Source organism: Bufo gargarizans, chromosome 5 (assembly GCF_014858855.1).
Source record: "Bufo gargarizans isolate SCDJY-AF-19 chromosome 5, ASM1485885v1, whole genome shotgun sequence".
NCBI lineage: Eukaryota > Metazoa > Chordata > Amphibia > Anura > Bufonidae > Bufo > Bufo gargarizans.
Window position 1 is genome coordinate 101,388,310 of NC_058084.1, and position 16,196 is coordinate 101,404,505.

At 44.0% G+C, this 16,196-nt stretch overlaps 1 protein-coding gene across 1 annotated transcript in view; it reads right to left on the reverse strand.

Moving 5' to 3' along the window:
* Positions 1-7,595: 7,595 nt before the first annotated feature.
* The window catches only part of CPA6 (carboxypeptidase A6), a 297,565-nt gene continuing 288,964 nt past the window's right edge, over positions 7,596-16,196 (reverse strand). Inside the window, exons 10-11 of the mRNA XM_044295393.1 lie at positions 9,835-9,919; positions 7,596-7,783 (exon numbers count right to left, since the gene is read on the reverse strand). Coding sequence (XP_044151328.1) covers positions 7,596-7,783; positions 9,835-9,919 — 273 coding nt within the window. The remainder of the gene's footprint in view (positions 7,784-9,834; positions 9,920-16,196) is intronic.

The window sequence follows — 16,196 nt, forward strand, 5'->3', positions numbered from 1 at the left end:
CGCAAAGGGGTGGTAGTTTGGGAAGGAATTTTGGGGGGGGGGGGGGGTTAAAAGGAAATAGAAATTATAATTTTGATGTTTTATTTTGTATGGAAATATTATTGTTTAATAAAAAAAAGTTGGCGGGGGTGTCAAACCCCTGCTGATCATATATTTATTACCTATCCCGAGGAGTTTTTATTTTTCTAAAGTATTAAAACTAAAAATGTGGTATTGTTGTAATTTTACGGATGCGGATAGCACACGGTGTGCTGTCTGCATTTTTTGCAGCCCTATTGAAATGAATGGGTCTGCTTCCTATCCGCAAAAAAAACATAATGGACACAAAAACAAAATACGCTAGTGTGAATGTAGCCTAACATGTCGTTTTTACCCCATAGGAAAGAAACCTATAAAACTAGCAGAATTGCAGTTTTTTTCCAATTCCATCCCATTTAGAAATTTTCACACTGCATCATATACAGTATTAAATGGTACCATTAGGAAGTACAATTTGTCCTGCAAAAAACAACATCTCATATGGCTATTGAATGAAAAAAAAAAGGGTTATGGCTTCTGGAAGGCAGGGAGTAGAAAACTAAAAATCACTGTGGTAGAAAAGGGTTAATATATCAATAAATCCCCTGCTTACCTTCACATAAAACCTGGTGATTGATTGCAGCCACCACTAGGGGGAGCTCCATGCACAGGAATGCATACTGTTATTATGAACTCTAGGAAGGTGGTAGAATCTCTATGGACTGAGCTCCCCCTATTGGCGGATGATGAAAAATGCAATGAATCTATGTCAGGAACAGTAGAAGCAGTTCAAAGCTACCTTCCAGGGCCCATAACTATCACGTGGTCTGCCTCTATGGCAGATACGCTACTGGGAATGGACAAATACAGGGCCATCTTTATAAAGCTTTTCCCCGGCTGATTGACTTCTTTCATTCTGTTTCATTTTGGATCAGGTTACCTAAGGCAACAGCCACGCTCTAGATCCTCAGTTTCAAATGTCTTGTGAGAAACCCTAAGTTAAAATATGTAGAAATGTAATAAGTTCACAGTTTGGATGTGCGCTGTAGAGTATTACTAATAGTCACTTACACTGCAGTATTAGATGATATTATTCACAGTTCAGTTACCATGGAAGCCTGCTCCAGAAAGAACATCTGTGAATTGTAACTGTCCTGGGCGATTTTATCTACTTCACATTCTCCAATGTTTGAGCCTCATGCACAAATACAGTACAGGCGAGGCATAAGCAACAAAGTAAACGAGAAGGAACTTTCCGGCCCTGCACCTGCCAAAATGTCCTAAGCTGCTTTAGATGGATTGCGTCATAGTAAGAAATCAGGTTAAGGCTACATGCCATGTTTTGCAGGCAGTGTACGGAACGGGTCACCTATAATAGAAATGCCTATTCTTGTCCGCAAAACGGACAAGAATAGGATATGTTCTATTTTTATTTTTTTTGCATGGCCACAGAACAGAGCAATGGATGCCGACAGCACACAGAGCGAAAGGGTCTGCGTACGGCTCGGATGCAGACCCAGACAATGGTCGTGTGAATGAGACCTTGTACAGCTAATGATCACAGAGAAGAAATCTGAAGACATTTCACTGACAAGACAAGTATCCAATGATCTTCTGAGGGACCTAGTTCAAAGGTGTCAATCAACATGGCTGCACTTTCACACTTACCAACCTTATCGGACCCCTGAAATGCCCCCCCCCCCCCATGTGCCCGGACCCCTCACACACAATGTACTTACCTAGCTCCTCGGCAGACGTGTCGCTTCTGAAGCCCGCACGGCCACCGCTGCGTGAAACCACCCGGGGGGGGTGGGGGCAATGGCAGGTGGTGACGGGAACGAGCCTCCTGGATTGTCGGGGATCAGCATTTATTTCAGCCTATTTATGTAGGTATACCTTTTTTATACATGAACTAGGCGCAAACATATTTTCATTTTTACTCCACTCCAGGGGTGGCGTAGTTCTGTTAGTCTGCTTTGTGTGGGGCCATGTGACAACTTTGTTAAAATAATCGCATCGGTGGATAGATTTGTGCTATTTCACAAAAAAAACAGGAGCGGCTCTAAATGCAGAACAGGAGCAGATCTTCCCCTTATATCTTATCTCTGGACCCTGCAATCCTGGTTTTTACTCACAATCACTGATGGAAACCACTGACCAAACACTGATGTGTGAATGAGGCTTAACCCCTTCAGGACCCTGCCATTTTTCACCTTAAGGACCAGGTAATTTTTTGGCATATCTGACCAGTGTCACTTTACGTGGTGATAACTTTAAAACGCTTTTACTTATCCAGGCCATTCTGAGATAGTTTTCTCGTCACATATTGTATTTCATGACAGTGGTAAATTTAAGTCAAAATATTTCATTTTTTTTTTTTTTTTTTAAATACCAAATTTAGGTCACAGCCCACAAAGCAAGCCTTCTCCTGCTTTGTGGGTGTCAACCATTTTTATTTTCAGAGTGTTAGACAGCTGCTTAGGGCTGTTTCACACGAGGAAGTCCATTGTGGGCATCACACTCCTTGTGTGAGCGTGGTCCTCTGCTCTGGACTTGCAGGAGCGCATCGCATTATCATAATTTATAATGCTATGTGCCTCTGCATGACCTCACTTCTACAGGATCAAAGTGACAAAAAGCAATCAGTATGATCCTGTAGCAGTAATGTCAAGCAGAGAAACATAGCATTATAAATCAGTATTCCCACAATGGACTCACAGCCCTTAGAAAAAACAGTGGCAGCTGTTTTTTGGGATACGGTTAGAGGAGTCTGGGTATTTATAAAGCTATGAAATCTGCATCATCTGGACTTTCCTAACAATGATTGTGAACAATCCTTAACCCTAACAGGCTGTTTAAGGTCAGAGACCTTGGTCAAAGTATCAGAGCTCTCAAATCTCCAGCATAACGTAAACCGGACGGATCCGTTATCCAGGCCATAGACTTCTGTTATGACGGAATGAATAACGGAATGCATCTAAAGACATTCTGTTATGCATACCATCATGGAATCGTGTTATGGTCAGTGGTACTGGAATCTATAACGCAATTCAGTAAATACCACAACACAAAACCAGCACATGAACTTCAAAATAGGAAATTTGTTCATCACTAGTAGCAGCACCCTGCTCCTTGCGCAAAGACACAGCCGCACAATATGTAGTGGCTGTCTGTAGTCTATCCCATTCATTTGAATATGAGGGAGCTGCAGTAAACCACAGTATTGCACACGGCTGCTACAAAATATATGGCAATGTGTATGTTAATGAAGAGGCCACAACTCTCTCCCAAGTACTTTCGACCCTTCAAACAGCTGATCAGTGATGATTAGAGATGAGCGAATCGAATCTCACGAAGTGGAATTTGATCTGAAGTTCAGGGTAAATTCGATTTGCCTCGAAGCCCAATTTCCTCGTGCTTCGTGTTAGCGTATCGATTTAACCTGAAATAGAGTTAAAAAAAAAATTCAAACTTACCTCCATCTTAATTGAAGATGTTGGTCGAAATCCAGTGCGTGACATATAACGTCACCACGCCATGCGAGATTTCGCTCCAGACCTTCAAGCAAGATGCCGACAGCCAGCCCGTCGCGAGCAAATGGATGCGGTAAGTTTGATCTAATTTTTTTATTGTTAATTTTACACCGTTTTTACACTCAGATGCCGTGATCATATATGAATGCTACACCTGAGAGGCACAATGATGGGGGCGGCACTATAGCAGCTCCCTGTCATTGCACCCGCTACTTACTAAAAAATTTGCTTCGTGACAAAGTAATTAATCACAAAGCAAATCAGCTGAATCGAACTTTTCAATTATTCGCTCATCTCTAGTGGTGATGGCCATGAGTTGGACACCCACCAATCTGATTGGCCATTTGTTTTAAAATCTCGGACAACCCCATTACAGTAAATTGGTATTCAGCCCTGGGGTCCTTTCTGGCAGACCTTCTAGTTTGGCCTGACCTGCATAGGGAATCATACTTACCTGAACCCCAACGCTGGGTTCTGGCTCCTGAGGATCTCCACTTCATGTGGCTGCTGCAGCCAATGACTGGCCACAGAGGTGGCAGGTGCTCCATACTTCACATGACCCAGTGACTAGTGTAGAGCAAACTTGTGTTTTAAGTTTGGCATCCAAAGTTCGGGTTCGGGTTATCGAAGAATCCCATTATGGATTCCGAATTCTGTTATGGACCGTGGTAGCAGAATCCAGAATTCCAAGTTCGCTCAACGCTACCAGTGACATGACGCATTGGGCACACGTCACTGCTGCGGCCAGTTATTGGCTGCAGTGACCCATGTCAATACAGATGTTGACGCAGGGAGATCGGTGATCTGCAGGGGAGGGATAGAACCGGAAACCAGAGGCAGGGATCAGGTAATGATTGCCTCCGCAGGTCTGGCCACACTGGAGCCAAAAAGGCTTTCAAGGGTGAATAACTCCTTTAAAGAGGACCTGTCATCTTTCCTGTCATGTCTGTTTTCGTAACTGTAACGAGCTCCTGCTCACTCTGTTCCACTCTCCCGGCACTCCCCAGTTTTCGGACCGCAATGTCTGATTGTTCAGTCACTCGATAATCCAGGATTCGAACTACCCGTACAGCAATGTGCCGTTCAGATCCAGTGGTAATAGCTCGGAAAACCAGGCAGGCTGTATGTAAGTTCAAACAGGAATCAACTTTATTAAATGCACACGCACACTTTTTTTCACAACAGCTTGAACGCCCCGCCCAAACAACCAATTCCAATCGGTCAATTGTAAAGTCCCCTCTAGTCCTCACTTCGGTCCTCTTGGCCATGCAAATACGGACTTGAAACAAGGTCAGCAGGGATTGGTCCAATAGCTTGACTGGGAGGGCGGATATGTGTGGCCATGAAAGTGGGGACTTGAAACAGAGAAGTCCCAGGAGATAATTAAATTACATAGGCAAACAAACAGCTCAAACACAGAACAATGCCCTCCTCCCAGAGCACGGCAGCCGTTTGGAGGGGGTCATCCTAAAGACAAACTGTGAACAATGAAACAACCACAGAGTGATTTAAACCTAAGACAGGGCGGAGGACCCACCACTGTGTAATATAATCAAGGAAACATGGTTCAGTATTCCAAGGACCATGACCGTAACTACATGCATTCCCCCATAATAAAAATTCTGGAGCACCTTTTCATATAACTCTATGTTCTTCCATGCCTCTGTTATTCCTTGTTGAAGTTTATAAATGAGTCACCACCAGTCTGCAATAAAGGTCCACCTGGGTGTCACCGGTTGTGGGTGTGTCCCTCCACAGTCTTACATTATACAATCAGTGTGCAGGGACACCACCCCAACTGGTAACACCCAGATGGACCTTTATTGTAAACTACTGATATTTATTTCATAAACTTCTAGAAGTAATAATTGAGGAATGGTACAACAAAGCGTCATTAGATGCTCCAGAATTATTATTACATGGGGAATGCAAGTACTTAGTAAAACAGACATGTCAGGAGAGGTGAGAAGCTGACACTGCCAGCACAAGTTGTAATATTATTTAGTGAATCAATGGTCTTATGGTTTTCCAGTTTGTAGGAATAGCCTTTAATCACTTAAGAATCACCTACCATGGGCCCTAGTCCTTAGAGGGTTTTTTCAGGAATAATTAGTTTTTATCTAATGTTCGCAGCCTGCTTCTGTAAAAAGATGATTTATGCTTACCTGCTCCCTGCCGCTCTGGTCCTCTGTGAATATACCTGCCTCTGCTATGTCCTTGTTGCGGTCCCCGCAGTCAGGGGCGTAGCTATAGGGGGTGCAGAGGTAGCAGTCGCTACCGGGCCCAGGAGCCTGAGGGGGCCCAAATACCCTTGTGCTGCACAAGAAGACACACAAAGCACTGAGGGAAGGGGGGCCCAAGTCTAACTCTTGCACCAGGGCCCATGAGCCTTTAGCTACACCCCTGCCCGCAGTGTTTACATCCTACATGGAAATGATCACGTGCTCCACTGGAGCCTAGAACTGGTTTCAACGGTGATGTGTTGATTATTAGCATGTCACCGCTGAAGCCAGTTACCAACAATGCAGGGACTGTATAATGGACACAGCAGAGGACCAGGGCAGCAGGGAGCATTTAAAGGGCATCTGTCAGCAGATTTGTACCTATGAAACTGGCAGCCCTGTTACATGTGCATTTGGCAGGTGATGGCACCTGTGTTGGTCCCATGTTCATATGTGCCCGCATTGCTGAGAAAAATGATGTTTTACTATATGCAAATTAGCCTCTCGGAGCAACAGGGGCGTTGCCATTACACCTAGAGGCTCAGCTCTCTCTGCAACTGTGGCTCACTCTACACTTTCATTGACAGGACTAGGTGTGAAGACGCTTACACTGCCTGGTCCTGTCAAACAAAGTGCAGAGGATGTGGCAGTGGCAGAGAGCGGAGCCCCTAGGAGTAATGGCAACACCCCCTCCTAGTAGCTCATTTGCATATATTAAAACATCATTTTTATTTAGCAATGCAGCCACATATGAACATGGGACCAACACAGATGCCTTCAGCTGCCAAGCGCACACGCAACAGGTCAGCCAGTTTCATAGGTACAAATCTGCTGACAGATGCCCCATAAGTATGAATTTTCTGTTTATAGAGGCAGGCTGCAGGCATTGGATAAAAGGTAATTATACCCCCCCCCCCCCCCAAAAAAAAAAAACCTTTAAAGGTTGTCACCACGAAATTGATAAACCAGGCCTGCCGCCAGTGCATTTAACTCCTCATTTGTATAGGGACTAAAAGTACTTTTTTGTTCCTGAATGAGGCCATGAATTGCTAAGTGAAAGGTATTACATTAAACTGCACTAGCCCTACAAGCCATAGTGCCTGGTGTAACTGTGAATTTCCTGGTGACAGACTCCCTTTATGGTGAGTTGGATCCAGCTGCCTGATCAGTTGGGCAGTCGACTATCAGGTGCCTATCTCTCAAAGACTTCATGCCCCCAAAGACTTCATGCCAGTGTTCCTCAACTCCAGTCCTCATGTACCACCTGCCGATCATGAATTGAGAATATCCCACAGAATGAATACCTGTGGTCCTGATGCTTTGACACTAATGATGTCACCTGCTCAATTCTAAGGAGATCCTGAAAACATGACGGACAGGTGGAGTTACGGAACACTGCTTTATTCTACGCAGGTGGAAGACTGAAGAGGTTTTTGCCACTTCTGTCTTCTTGGTTTTTATATACTACACATTCATTGAGCACTGTGTCTGGAATGGAAGCAGTAGCAATGCCATGGGATGCAGGTAGCGAGAGAGGTTCTGGGTTTAAGTAGACCCATCACAGCCCTAGAAGTGACACAATAACAGGACTGATTTAGAGATCGTTGGGAGCCCCCATCAGTCAGACTCCAGCCGATCAGACACTAATGGGACAAACCCTTTAAGAAGTCACTGTGTCAAAACAAAATACCAATATTTGTTATAATTTCATATTTCATGAAAAAAGACAATGTGCCGTCTATATTGTAATGTGGTGTCCACATACAGTACTTTAGAAGCAGCCAACAGATAAAAGAAAAAACACTAACATATCTCTATCCCGCTAGCGGCATTTCCTCAGCAAATGCATAGTAATGTTTTTAACAGCTAGCATTGTTTCTATACAAGTTGGCCGGATCAGACCCTCGGGTAGAAGAAATCCATAATATCCAGTGTCACGAAGTTCAAATGCAAAGGCATATGGGATGCCAATATTGTAGGCCCAATCCATGGAGCTGCCCGAACTCAAATCTGGAAGAAAAAGTTTTCCATATTCATGAATTACCACCTTGGAAAGCATTAGGGAAGTGTTATTGTTATCTGCTGAAAATGTCAAGTAAAATGAGACACCTCAGCGGCTGTGAGAAGTCCTCATGAAGGAGAGGCTCAAAATTTAACATAATATCAGTTGGTTTGTTTAAAGCACATATATACAGTAAATGGCTGAAGAAAAAAGTGCAGTAAAGTACTTGTAATTCATAGGTGAATATTTCCTATCACATTTCCCCTTTTTTTGAATCCAGGATTAGGGATGAGCGAACCCGTGGAAGTTTGGGTTTGGCCGAATTTCAGGTCAAAGTTCGGGTTCGGAAACCGAACTTGACCCCAAACCTGAACCCCATTAAAGTCAATGGGGACCCGAACTTCACTTTATTATTTTCCGTTATAACATGGTTATAACGGAAAATAATAGCATTCTTAAGAAAGAATGATAAATAAAATGGCCATTGAGGGGTCAAAAATAATAAAAAAAAACTCACCTCATCCACTTGATCATGCAGCCGGTATCCTCTTCTTTCTTCTTTCTGCAGGACCTGCAAAAGGACCTGCGATAATGTCACCACTCTCACCACGTGGTGAGAGTGGTGACGTCACCGCAGGTCTTTATATCTTTATTCAGCAGGACCTGCGATGATGTCACCGCACTCACCACTTGAGGAGAGCGACAACATCATCGCAGGTCCTGTTGCAGCTCCTGCAGACAGAAGAGGATACCGGCTGCGTGATCAAATGGATGAGGTGAGTTTTTTTTATTTTTAACCCTCTCAATGGCCATTTTATTTAGCATTCTGTCTTACGAATGCTATTATTTTCCACTATAACCATGTTATAATGGAAAATAATAAAGTCACCCAAACACTGAACCCGAACTTCAGTGAAAAAGTCCGGGTTAGGGTCTGGGTACCCGAACTCGCAAAGTTCGGTACGAACCCGAACTTTGCAGTTCGGGTTCGCTCAACCCTATACAGGATTTGAGCTACAAAGAATTTCAACCCCGTACTACACAGACTTTATAGCTTTTCTTTCTTGCTTGTTATTACATCATTAAAATGACAAATCTCAGATGGAAATGGCTAAAACAGATGCAAAAAGTGCATAACTGAGCATAACGGATTCCTAAAATACAGGATCTGTTTTTTTTTGTTGTTTTCTGTTCTTCTCACGGAATGGAAAGAATGGAAAACGAAGCGGTTATATAAAACCGGCCTAAGGGTGTAGTTTTTGAAGCCAAAATCATGAGTGGATCTTAAAAGGAGACATAAGTATTAAAAGGTTTTCTGGCATTACTATGGTGTTTAACAGATATGTTCATGTAGTTGCTTATCTCATGTACATTGTTCCCATGCATTTTTATTTTACTGTCCTGCCTAATTTTCACCATGTCACTCCCCTATTACTTAAAAAAAAAAAAGTTACAATAATGAATCTACCTAAAGATGTAGCTCTACTCACAAAACGCTGGCCTCCCCTTAGTAAATGAAAACTGCTGGACATGGCGTAAACCATCCTAAAAATGGTGCAAGTACTTTATAAATTTAGCGCAAATATCTATAGTATAGACAAAACATGCAAAATGACTCCACATTGCACGCAATACATTATCCCATATTAGATATGAGAGAATTCATTTGAAACAAGATTTGTAAAAAAAAAAAAGTTGCATCTGAATCCAAATTTTTGCTGATTTCAGGAGAATTTGGGGTTTTAGAGAGAGGGAAAAAATTATTAAAAAAAAAAAGTGAGAGAACCTCCGAATTAAAAATATTTTCAGGCCAATTGGAGCACTTTTAGTTCAGGTAGAGTCGATTCAGACATGAATAGAATCAGTTGACCATATTGGCTGTATGAAATCCAGATCAAATTTTGAGCAATTTGTTCATTTCTACGTGTCTAACCCGTGTAACTCGTAGTAAATGTGTGCCAGTGTCTCAGTATAGAAGCTTTTTATTATGACGTTAATGACAGATCTTTCCAGTATTAATGTAGAAAAATAGAATAATGTTTTTGCCTCACATACTCACATAAAGTAGTGGATGCAGGACCATGTCTGTAACGTATCCCATAAGCAGAATTTATGGCTTGGACGGCTTTATGTGCTGCTTTCTCCTGTTCAGGTGTAAAAGAAAAATTGATAGAGGATACTTTTAGTTTATATTATATATAGTACAATGTAAATGTCCACAGCGGCGGTCTTTACCACCATGCAAACAATGCAATTGTGTGGGGTCCCGCTGGGCTCATTGACAGGCGGGTTAAACAGCACTAAAACATTCAACTGTATCTGTATCCTAAGGATGCAGATACAGCTGTGGACAGACAGGAAACTCATAGCAAAGAGGCATGATAATTGCAGGAGCCAGGGAGCACAGGCAGCATTCAGGTCAGGCCCAACATACCCCCTCCATGCTTCTCTGAGGCCCCCATCTCCTATGAAGCTGCACATTGTGAAGCAGCTAAAGCTCTGGTCACAGGAGGCCCCGTCCAATTACTGCATGTTATCTGTACTCGGAGAGACCACTGTGTCATCTGTACTCAGCGAGACCACTGTGTTATCTGTACTCAGCGAGACCACTGTGTTATCTGTACTCAGCGAGACCACTGTGTTATCTGTACTCAGCGAGACCACTGTGTTATCTGTACTCAGAGAGATCACTTTGTCTTCTGTACTCAGCGAGACCACTATGTCATCTGTATTCAGCGAGACCACCATGTCATCTGTACTCAGAGAGACCACTGTGTTATCTGTACTCAGAGAGACCACTGTGTTATCTGTACTCAGAAAGACCACTGTGTTATCTGTACTCAGAGCGACCAGTGTGTTATCTGTACTCAGAGCGACCACTGTTATCTGTACTCAGAGCGACCACTGTGTCATCTGTACTCAGCGAGACCACTGTGTCATCTGTACTCAGCGAGACCACTGTGTCATCTGTACTCAGCGAGACCACTATGTCATCTGCATTCAGTGAGACCACTATGTCATCTGTATTCAGCGAGACCACTGTGTTATCTGTACTCAGCGAGACCACTGTGTCATCTGTACTCATCGAGACCACTGTGTCATCTGTACTCAGCGAGACCACTGTGTCATCTGTACTCAGTGAGACCACTATGTCATCTGCATTCAGTGAGACCACTATGTCATCTGTACTCAGCGAGACCACTGTGTTATCTGTACTCAGCGAGACCACTGTGTCATCTGTACTCAGCGAGACCACTGTGTCATCTGTACTCAGAGAGACCACTGTGTCATCTGTACTCAGCGAGACCACTGTGTCATCTGTACTCAGCGAGACCACTGTGTCATCTGTACTCAGTGAGACCACTATGTCATCTGCATTCAGTGAGACCACTATGTCATCTGTACTCAGCGAGACCACTGTGTTATCTGTACTCAGCGAGACCACTGTGTCATCTGTACTCAGCGAGACCACTGTGTCATCTGTACTCAGAGAGACCACTGTGTCATCTGTACTCAGAGAGACCACTGTGTTATCTGTACTCAGAGAGATCACTGTGTCATCAGCGAGACCACTGTGTTATCTGTACTCAGAAAGACCACTGTGTTATCTGTACTCAGAGCGACCACTGTGTTATCTGTACTCAGAGCGACCACTGTTATCTGTACTCAGAGCGACCACTGTGTCATCTGTACTCAGCGAGACCACTGTGTCATCTGTACTCAGCGAGACCACTGTGTCATCTGTACTCAGCGAGACCACTATGTCATCTGCATTCAGTGAGACCACTATGTCATCTGTATTCAGCGAGACCACTGTGTTATCTGTACTCAGCGAGACCACTGTGTCATCTGTACTCAGCGAGACCACTGTGTCATCTGTACTCAGCGAGACCACTGTGTCATCTGTACTCAGTGAGACCACTATGTCATCTGCATTCAGTGAGACCACTATGTCATCTGTACTCAGCGAGACCACTGTGTTATCTGTACTCAGCGAGACCACTGTGTCATCTGTACTCAGCGAGACCACTGTGTCATCTGTACTCAGTGAGACCACTATGTCATCTGCATTCAGTGAGACCACTATGTCATCTGTACTCAGCGAGACCACTGTGTTATCTGTACTCAGCGAGACCACTGTGTCATCTGTACTCAGAGAGACCACTGTGTCATCTGTACTCAGAGAGACCACTGTGTTATCTGTACTCAGAGAGATCACTGTGTCATCAGCGAGACCACTATGTCATCTGTACTCAGAGAAACCGCTGTGTTATCTGTACTCAGAGAGATCACTGTGTCATCTGTACTAGAGAGACCACTGTGTTATCTGTACACCGAGAGATCACTGTGTTATCTGTACTCAGAGAGACCACTGTATCATCTGTACTCAGAGAGACCACTGTGTTATCTGTACTCAGTGAGACCACTGTGTTATCTGTACTCAGTGAGACCACTGTGTTATCTGTACTCAGAGAGACCACTGTGTCATCTGTACTCAGAGAGACCACCGTGTCATCTGTACTCAGAGAGACCACTGTGTTATCTGTATTCAGAGAGACCACTGTGTTATCTGTACTCAGAGAGACCACTGTGTTATCTGTACTCAGAGCGACCACTGTGTCATCTGTACTCAGCGAGACCACTGTGTCATCTGTACTCAGCGAGACCACTATGTCATCTGTATTCAGTGAGACCACTGTGTTATCTGTACTCAGCGAGACCACTGTGTTATCTGTACTCAGCAAGACCACTGTGCCATCTGTACTCAGAGAGATCACTGTGTCATCAGCGAGACCACTATGTCATCTGTATTCAGCGAGACCACTATGTCATCTGTACTCAGAGAAACCGCTGTGTTATCTGTACTCAGAGAGATCACTGTGTCATCTGTACTAGAGAGACCACTGTGTTATCTGTACTCAGAGAGACAACTGTGTCATCTGTACTCAGAGAGACCACTGTGTTATCTGTACACCGAGAGACCACTGTGTTATCTGTACTCAGTGAGATCCCTGTGTCATCTGTACTCAGAGAGACCACTGTGTTATCTGTACTCAGTGAGACCACTGTGTTATCTGTACTCAGTGAGACCACTGTGTTATCTGTACTCAGAGAGACCACTGTGTCATCTGTACTCAGAGAGACCACTGTGTTATCTGTACTCAGAGAGACCACTGTGTTATCTGTACTCAGAGAGACCACTGTGTTATCTGTACTCAGCGAGACCACTGTGTCATCTGTACTCAGCGAGACCACTATGTAATCTGTATTCAGCGAGACCACTGTGTTATCTGTACTCAGCGAGACCACTGTGTTATCTGTACTCAGCAAGACCACTGTGTCATCTGTACTCAGAGAGACTACTGTGTTATCTGTACTCAGAGAGATCACTGTGTCATCAGCGAGACCACTATGTCATCTGTATTCAGCGAGACCACTATGTCATCTGTACTCAGCGAGACCACTGTGTTATCTGTACTCAGCAAGACCACTGTGTCATCTGTACTCAGAGAGACCACTGTGTTATCTGTACTCAGAGAGATCACTGTGTCATCAGCGAGACCACTATGTCATCTGTATTCAGCGAGACCACTATGTCATCTGTACTCAGTGAGACCACTGTGTTATCTGTACTCAGAGAAACCGCTGTGTTATCTGTACTCAGAGAGATCACTGTGTCATCTGTACTAGAGAGACCACTGTGTTTTCTGTACACCGAGAGACCACTGTGTCATCTGTACTCAGAGAGACCACTGTGTTATCTGTACTCAGAGAGACCACTGTGTCATCTGTACTCAGAGAGACCACTGTGTTATCTGTACTCAGTGAGACCACAGATGACACAGTGGTCGTTCTGAGTACAGATAACACAGTGGTCTCTCTGAATACAGATGACACAGTGGTCTCTCTGAATACAGATGACACAGTGGTCTCTCTGAGTACAGATGACACAGTGGTCTCTCTGAGTACAGATGACACAGTGGTCTCTCTGAGTACAGATAACACAGTGGTCTCTCTGAGTACAGATGACACAGTGGTCTCTCTGAGTACAGATAACACAGTGGTCTCTCTGAATACAGATAACACAGTGTTATCTGTACTCAGAGAGATCACTGTGTCTTCTGTACTCAGAGAGACCACTGTGTCATCTGTACTCAGAGAGATCACTGTTATCTGGGGTGTTATATAGGACTTCAGGTAAAGGACCTGATCTGGTCGTGTAAATGCACTGCCAATTACCTGATGAATGAGTAAAACGCTGGTTCATTGGGTAATTGTATCTTTTCTGCAGCACAAAAATCCTTGTTTCCCAGTGGCAGATGGTGCTGTGTAAACAGGATCTGCTGCCGGGAAACAACAAGACAGTATGGGGAAGAACGATTGCATTAGGTGCATTCTTCCTTCCCGACAATCTGATAGATCGTCGTCCCATATAAAGGGAGTCAGGGACCTTAACATCTCCTTCATTATCTGTACTCAGAGAGTTATCGCTGTATTATTTGTGGTGTTACATAGGACTGCAGGTGACATCTACTACATTATCTGTACTTAGAGAGTGATCACTGTGTTATCTGTGGTGTTACATAGGACTATAGGAATCATCTACTATATTATCTATACTCAGAGAGTTATCGCTGTGTTATCTGTGGTGTTACACAGGACTGCAGGTGACATCTACTACATTATCTGTACTTAGAAAGTTATCACAGTGTTATCTGTGGTGTTACATAGGATTGCAGGTGACATTTACTATATTATCTATACTCAGAGAGTGATCACTGTGTTATCTGTGGTGTTACACAGGACTGCAGGTAACATCTACTATATTATCTGTACTCAGAGAGTGACCACTGTGTTATTTGTGGTGTTACATAGGATTGCAGGTGACATTTACTAGATTATCTATACTCAGAGAGTGATCACTGTGTTATCTGTGGTGTTACACAGGACTGCAGGTGACATCTACTATATTATCTGTACTCAGAGAGTGACCACTGTGTTATTTGTGGTGTTACATAGGATTGCAGGTGACATTTACTAGATTATCTATACTCAGAGAGTGATCACTGTGTTATCTGTGGTGTTACACAGGACTGCAGGTGACATCTACTATATTATCTGTACTCAGAGAGTGACCACTGTGTTAGGCTACTTTCACACTAGCGTTCGGGTTTCCGTTCGTGAGCTCCGTTTGAAGGAGCTCACGAGCGGACCCGAACGCAGCCGTCCAGCCCTGATGCAGTCTGAATGGAGCGGATCCGCTCAGACTGCATCAGTCTGGCGGCGTTCAGCCTCCGCTCCGCTCGCCTCCGCACGGACAGGCGGACAGCTGAACGCTGCTTGCAGCGTTCGGGTGTCCGCCTGGCCGTTCGGAGGCGTGCGGATCCGTGCGGATCCGTCCAGACTTTCAATGTAAGTCAATGGGGACGGATCCGTTTGAAGATGCCACAATGTGGCTCAATCTTCAAGCGGATCCGTCCCCCATTGACTTTACATTGAAAGTCTGGACGGATCCGTCCCAGGCTATTTTCACACTTAGCTTTTTTTTGCTAATATAATGCAGACGGATCCGTTCTGAACGGAGCCTCCGTCTGCATTATTATGAGCGGATCCGTTCAGAACGGATCCGCCCGAACGCTAGTGTGAAAGTAGCCTTATTTGTGGTGTTACATAGGATTGCAGGTGACATTTACTAGATTATCTATACTCAGAGAGTGATCACTGTGTTATCTGTGGTGTTACACAGGACTGCAGGTGACATCTACTATATTATCTGTACTTAGAGAGTGATCACTGTGTTATCTGTGGTGTTACACAGGACTGCAGGTGACATCTACTACATTATCTGTACTCAGAGGGTGATCACTGTTTTATCTTTGGTGTTACATAGTACTGCAGGTGACATCTACTACATTATCTGTACTCAGAGAGTTATCCCTATGTTATCTGTGGTGTTACATAGGACTGCAGGTGACATTTACTACATTATCTGTACTCAGAGAGTAATCACTGTGTTATCTGTGGATATCCAAGAGGTCATAAGAATATTTGCAATATTCTGATATAATGTATTTTCATTTTAAGTAACCAAAAAGTTGTGATGGATACATTCAGGCTTGGGCTGGCTCACAGTTGAGCATGTGAATCCCCCGGTGGGCACCTGAGCCAGAATGGGCCCTTGTCCCCCCATGGTACAATGCACTGTACAGCACATAATATAATTAGTGTACAGCATCTTAACCTGTCTACGTACAGTATGTTCATATTAAGAACTGGGTAGATTATTTAACAAACTGCCTAGTTTATTACTCTGCATGCGTCGGGTAGCTGAGATGACTTGTAGGCACAGAGACCGGGTCCCCAGGACAGAACAGTCTGAGGCACATGCTAGGCAGCAGGCTACTACTGAAAGGCAGCGTG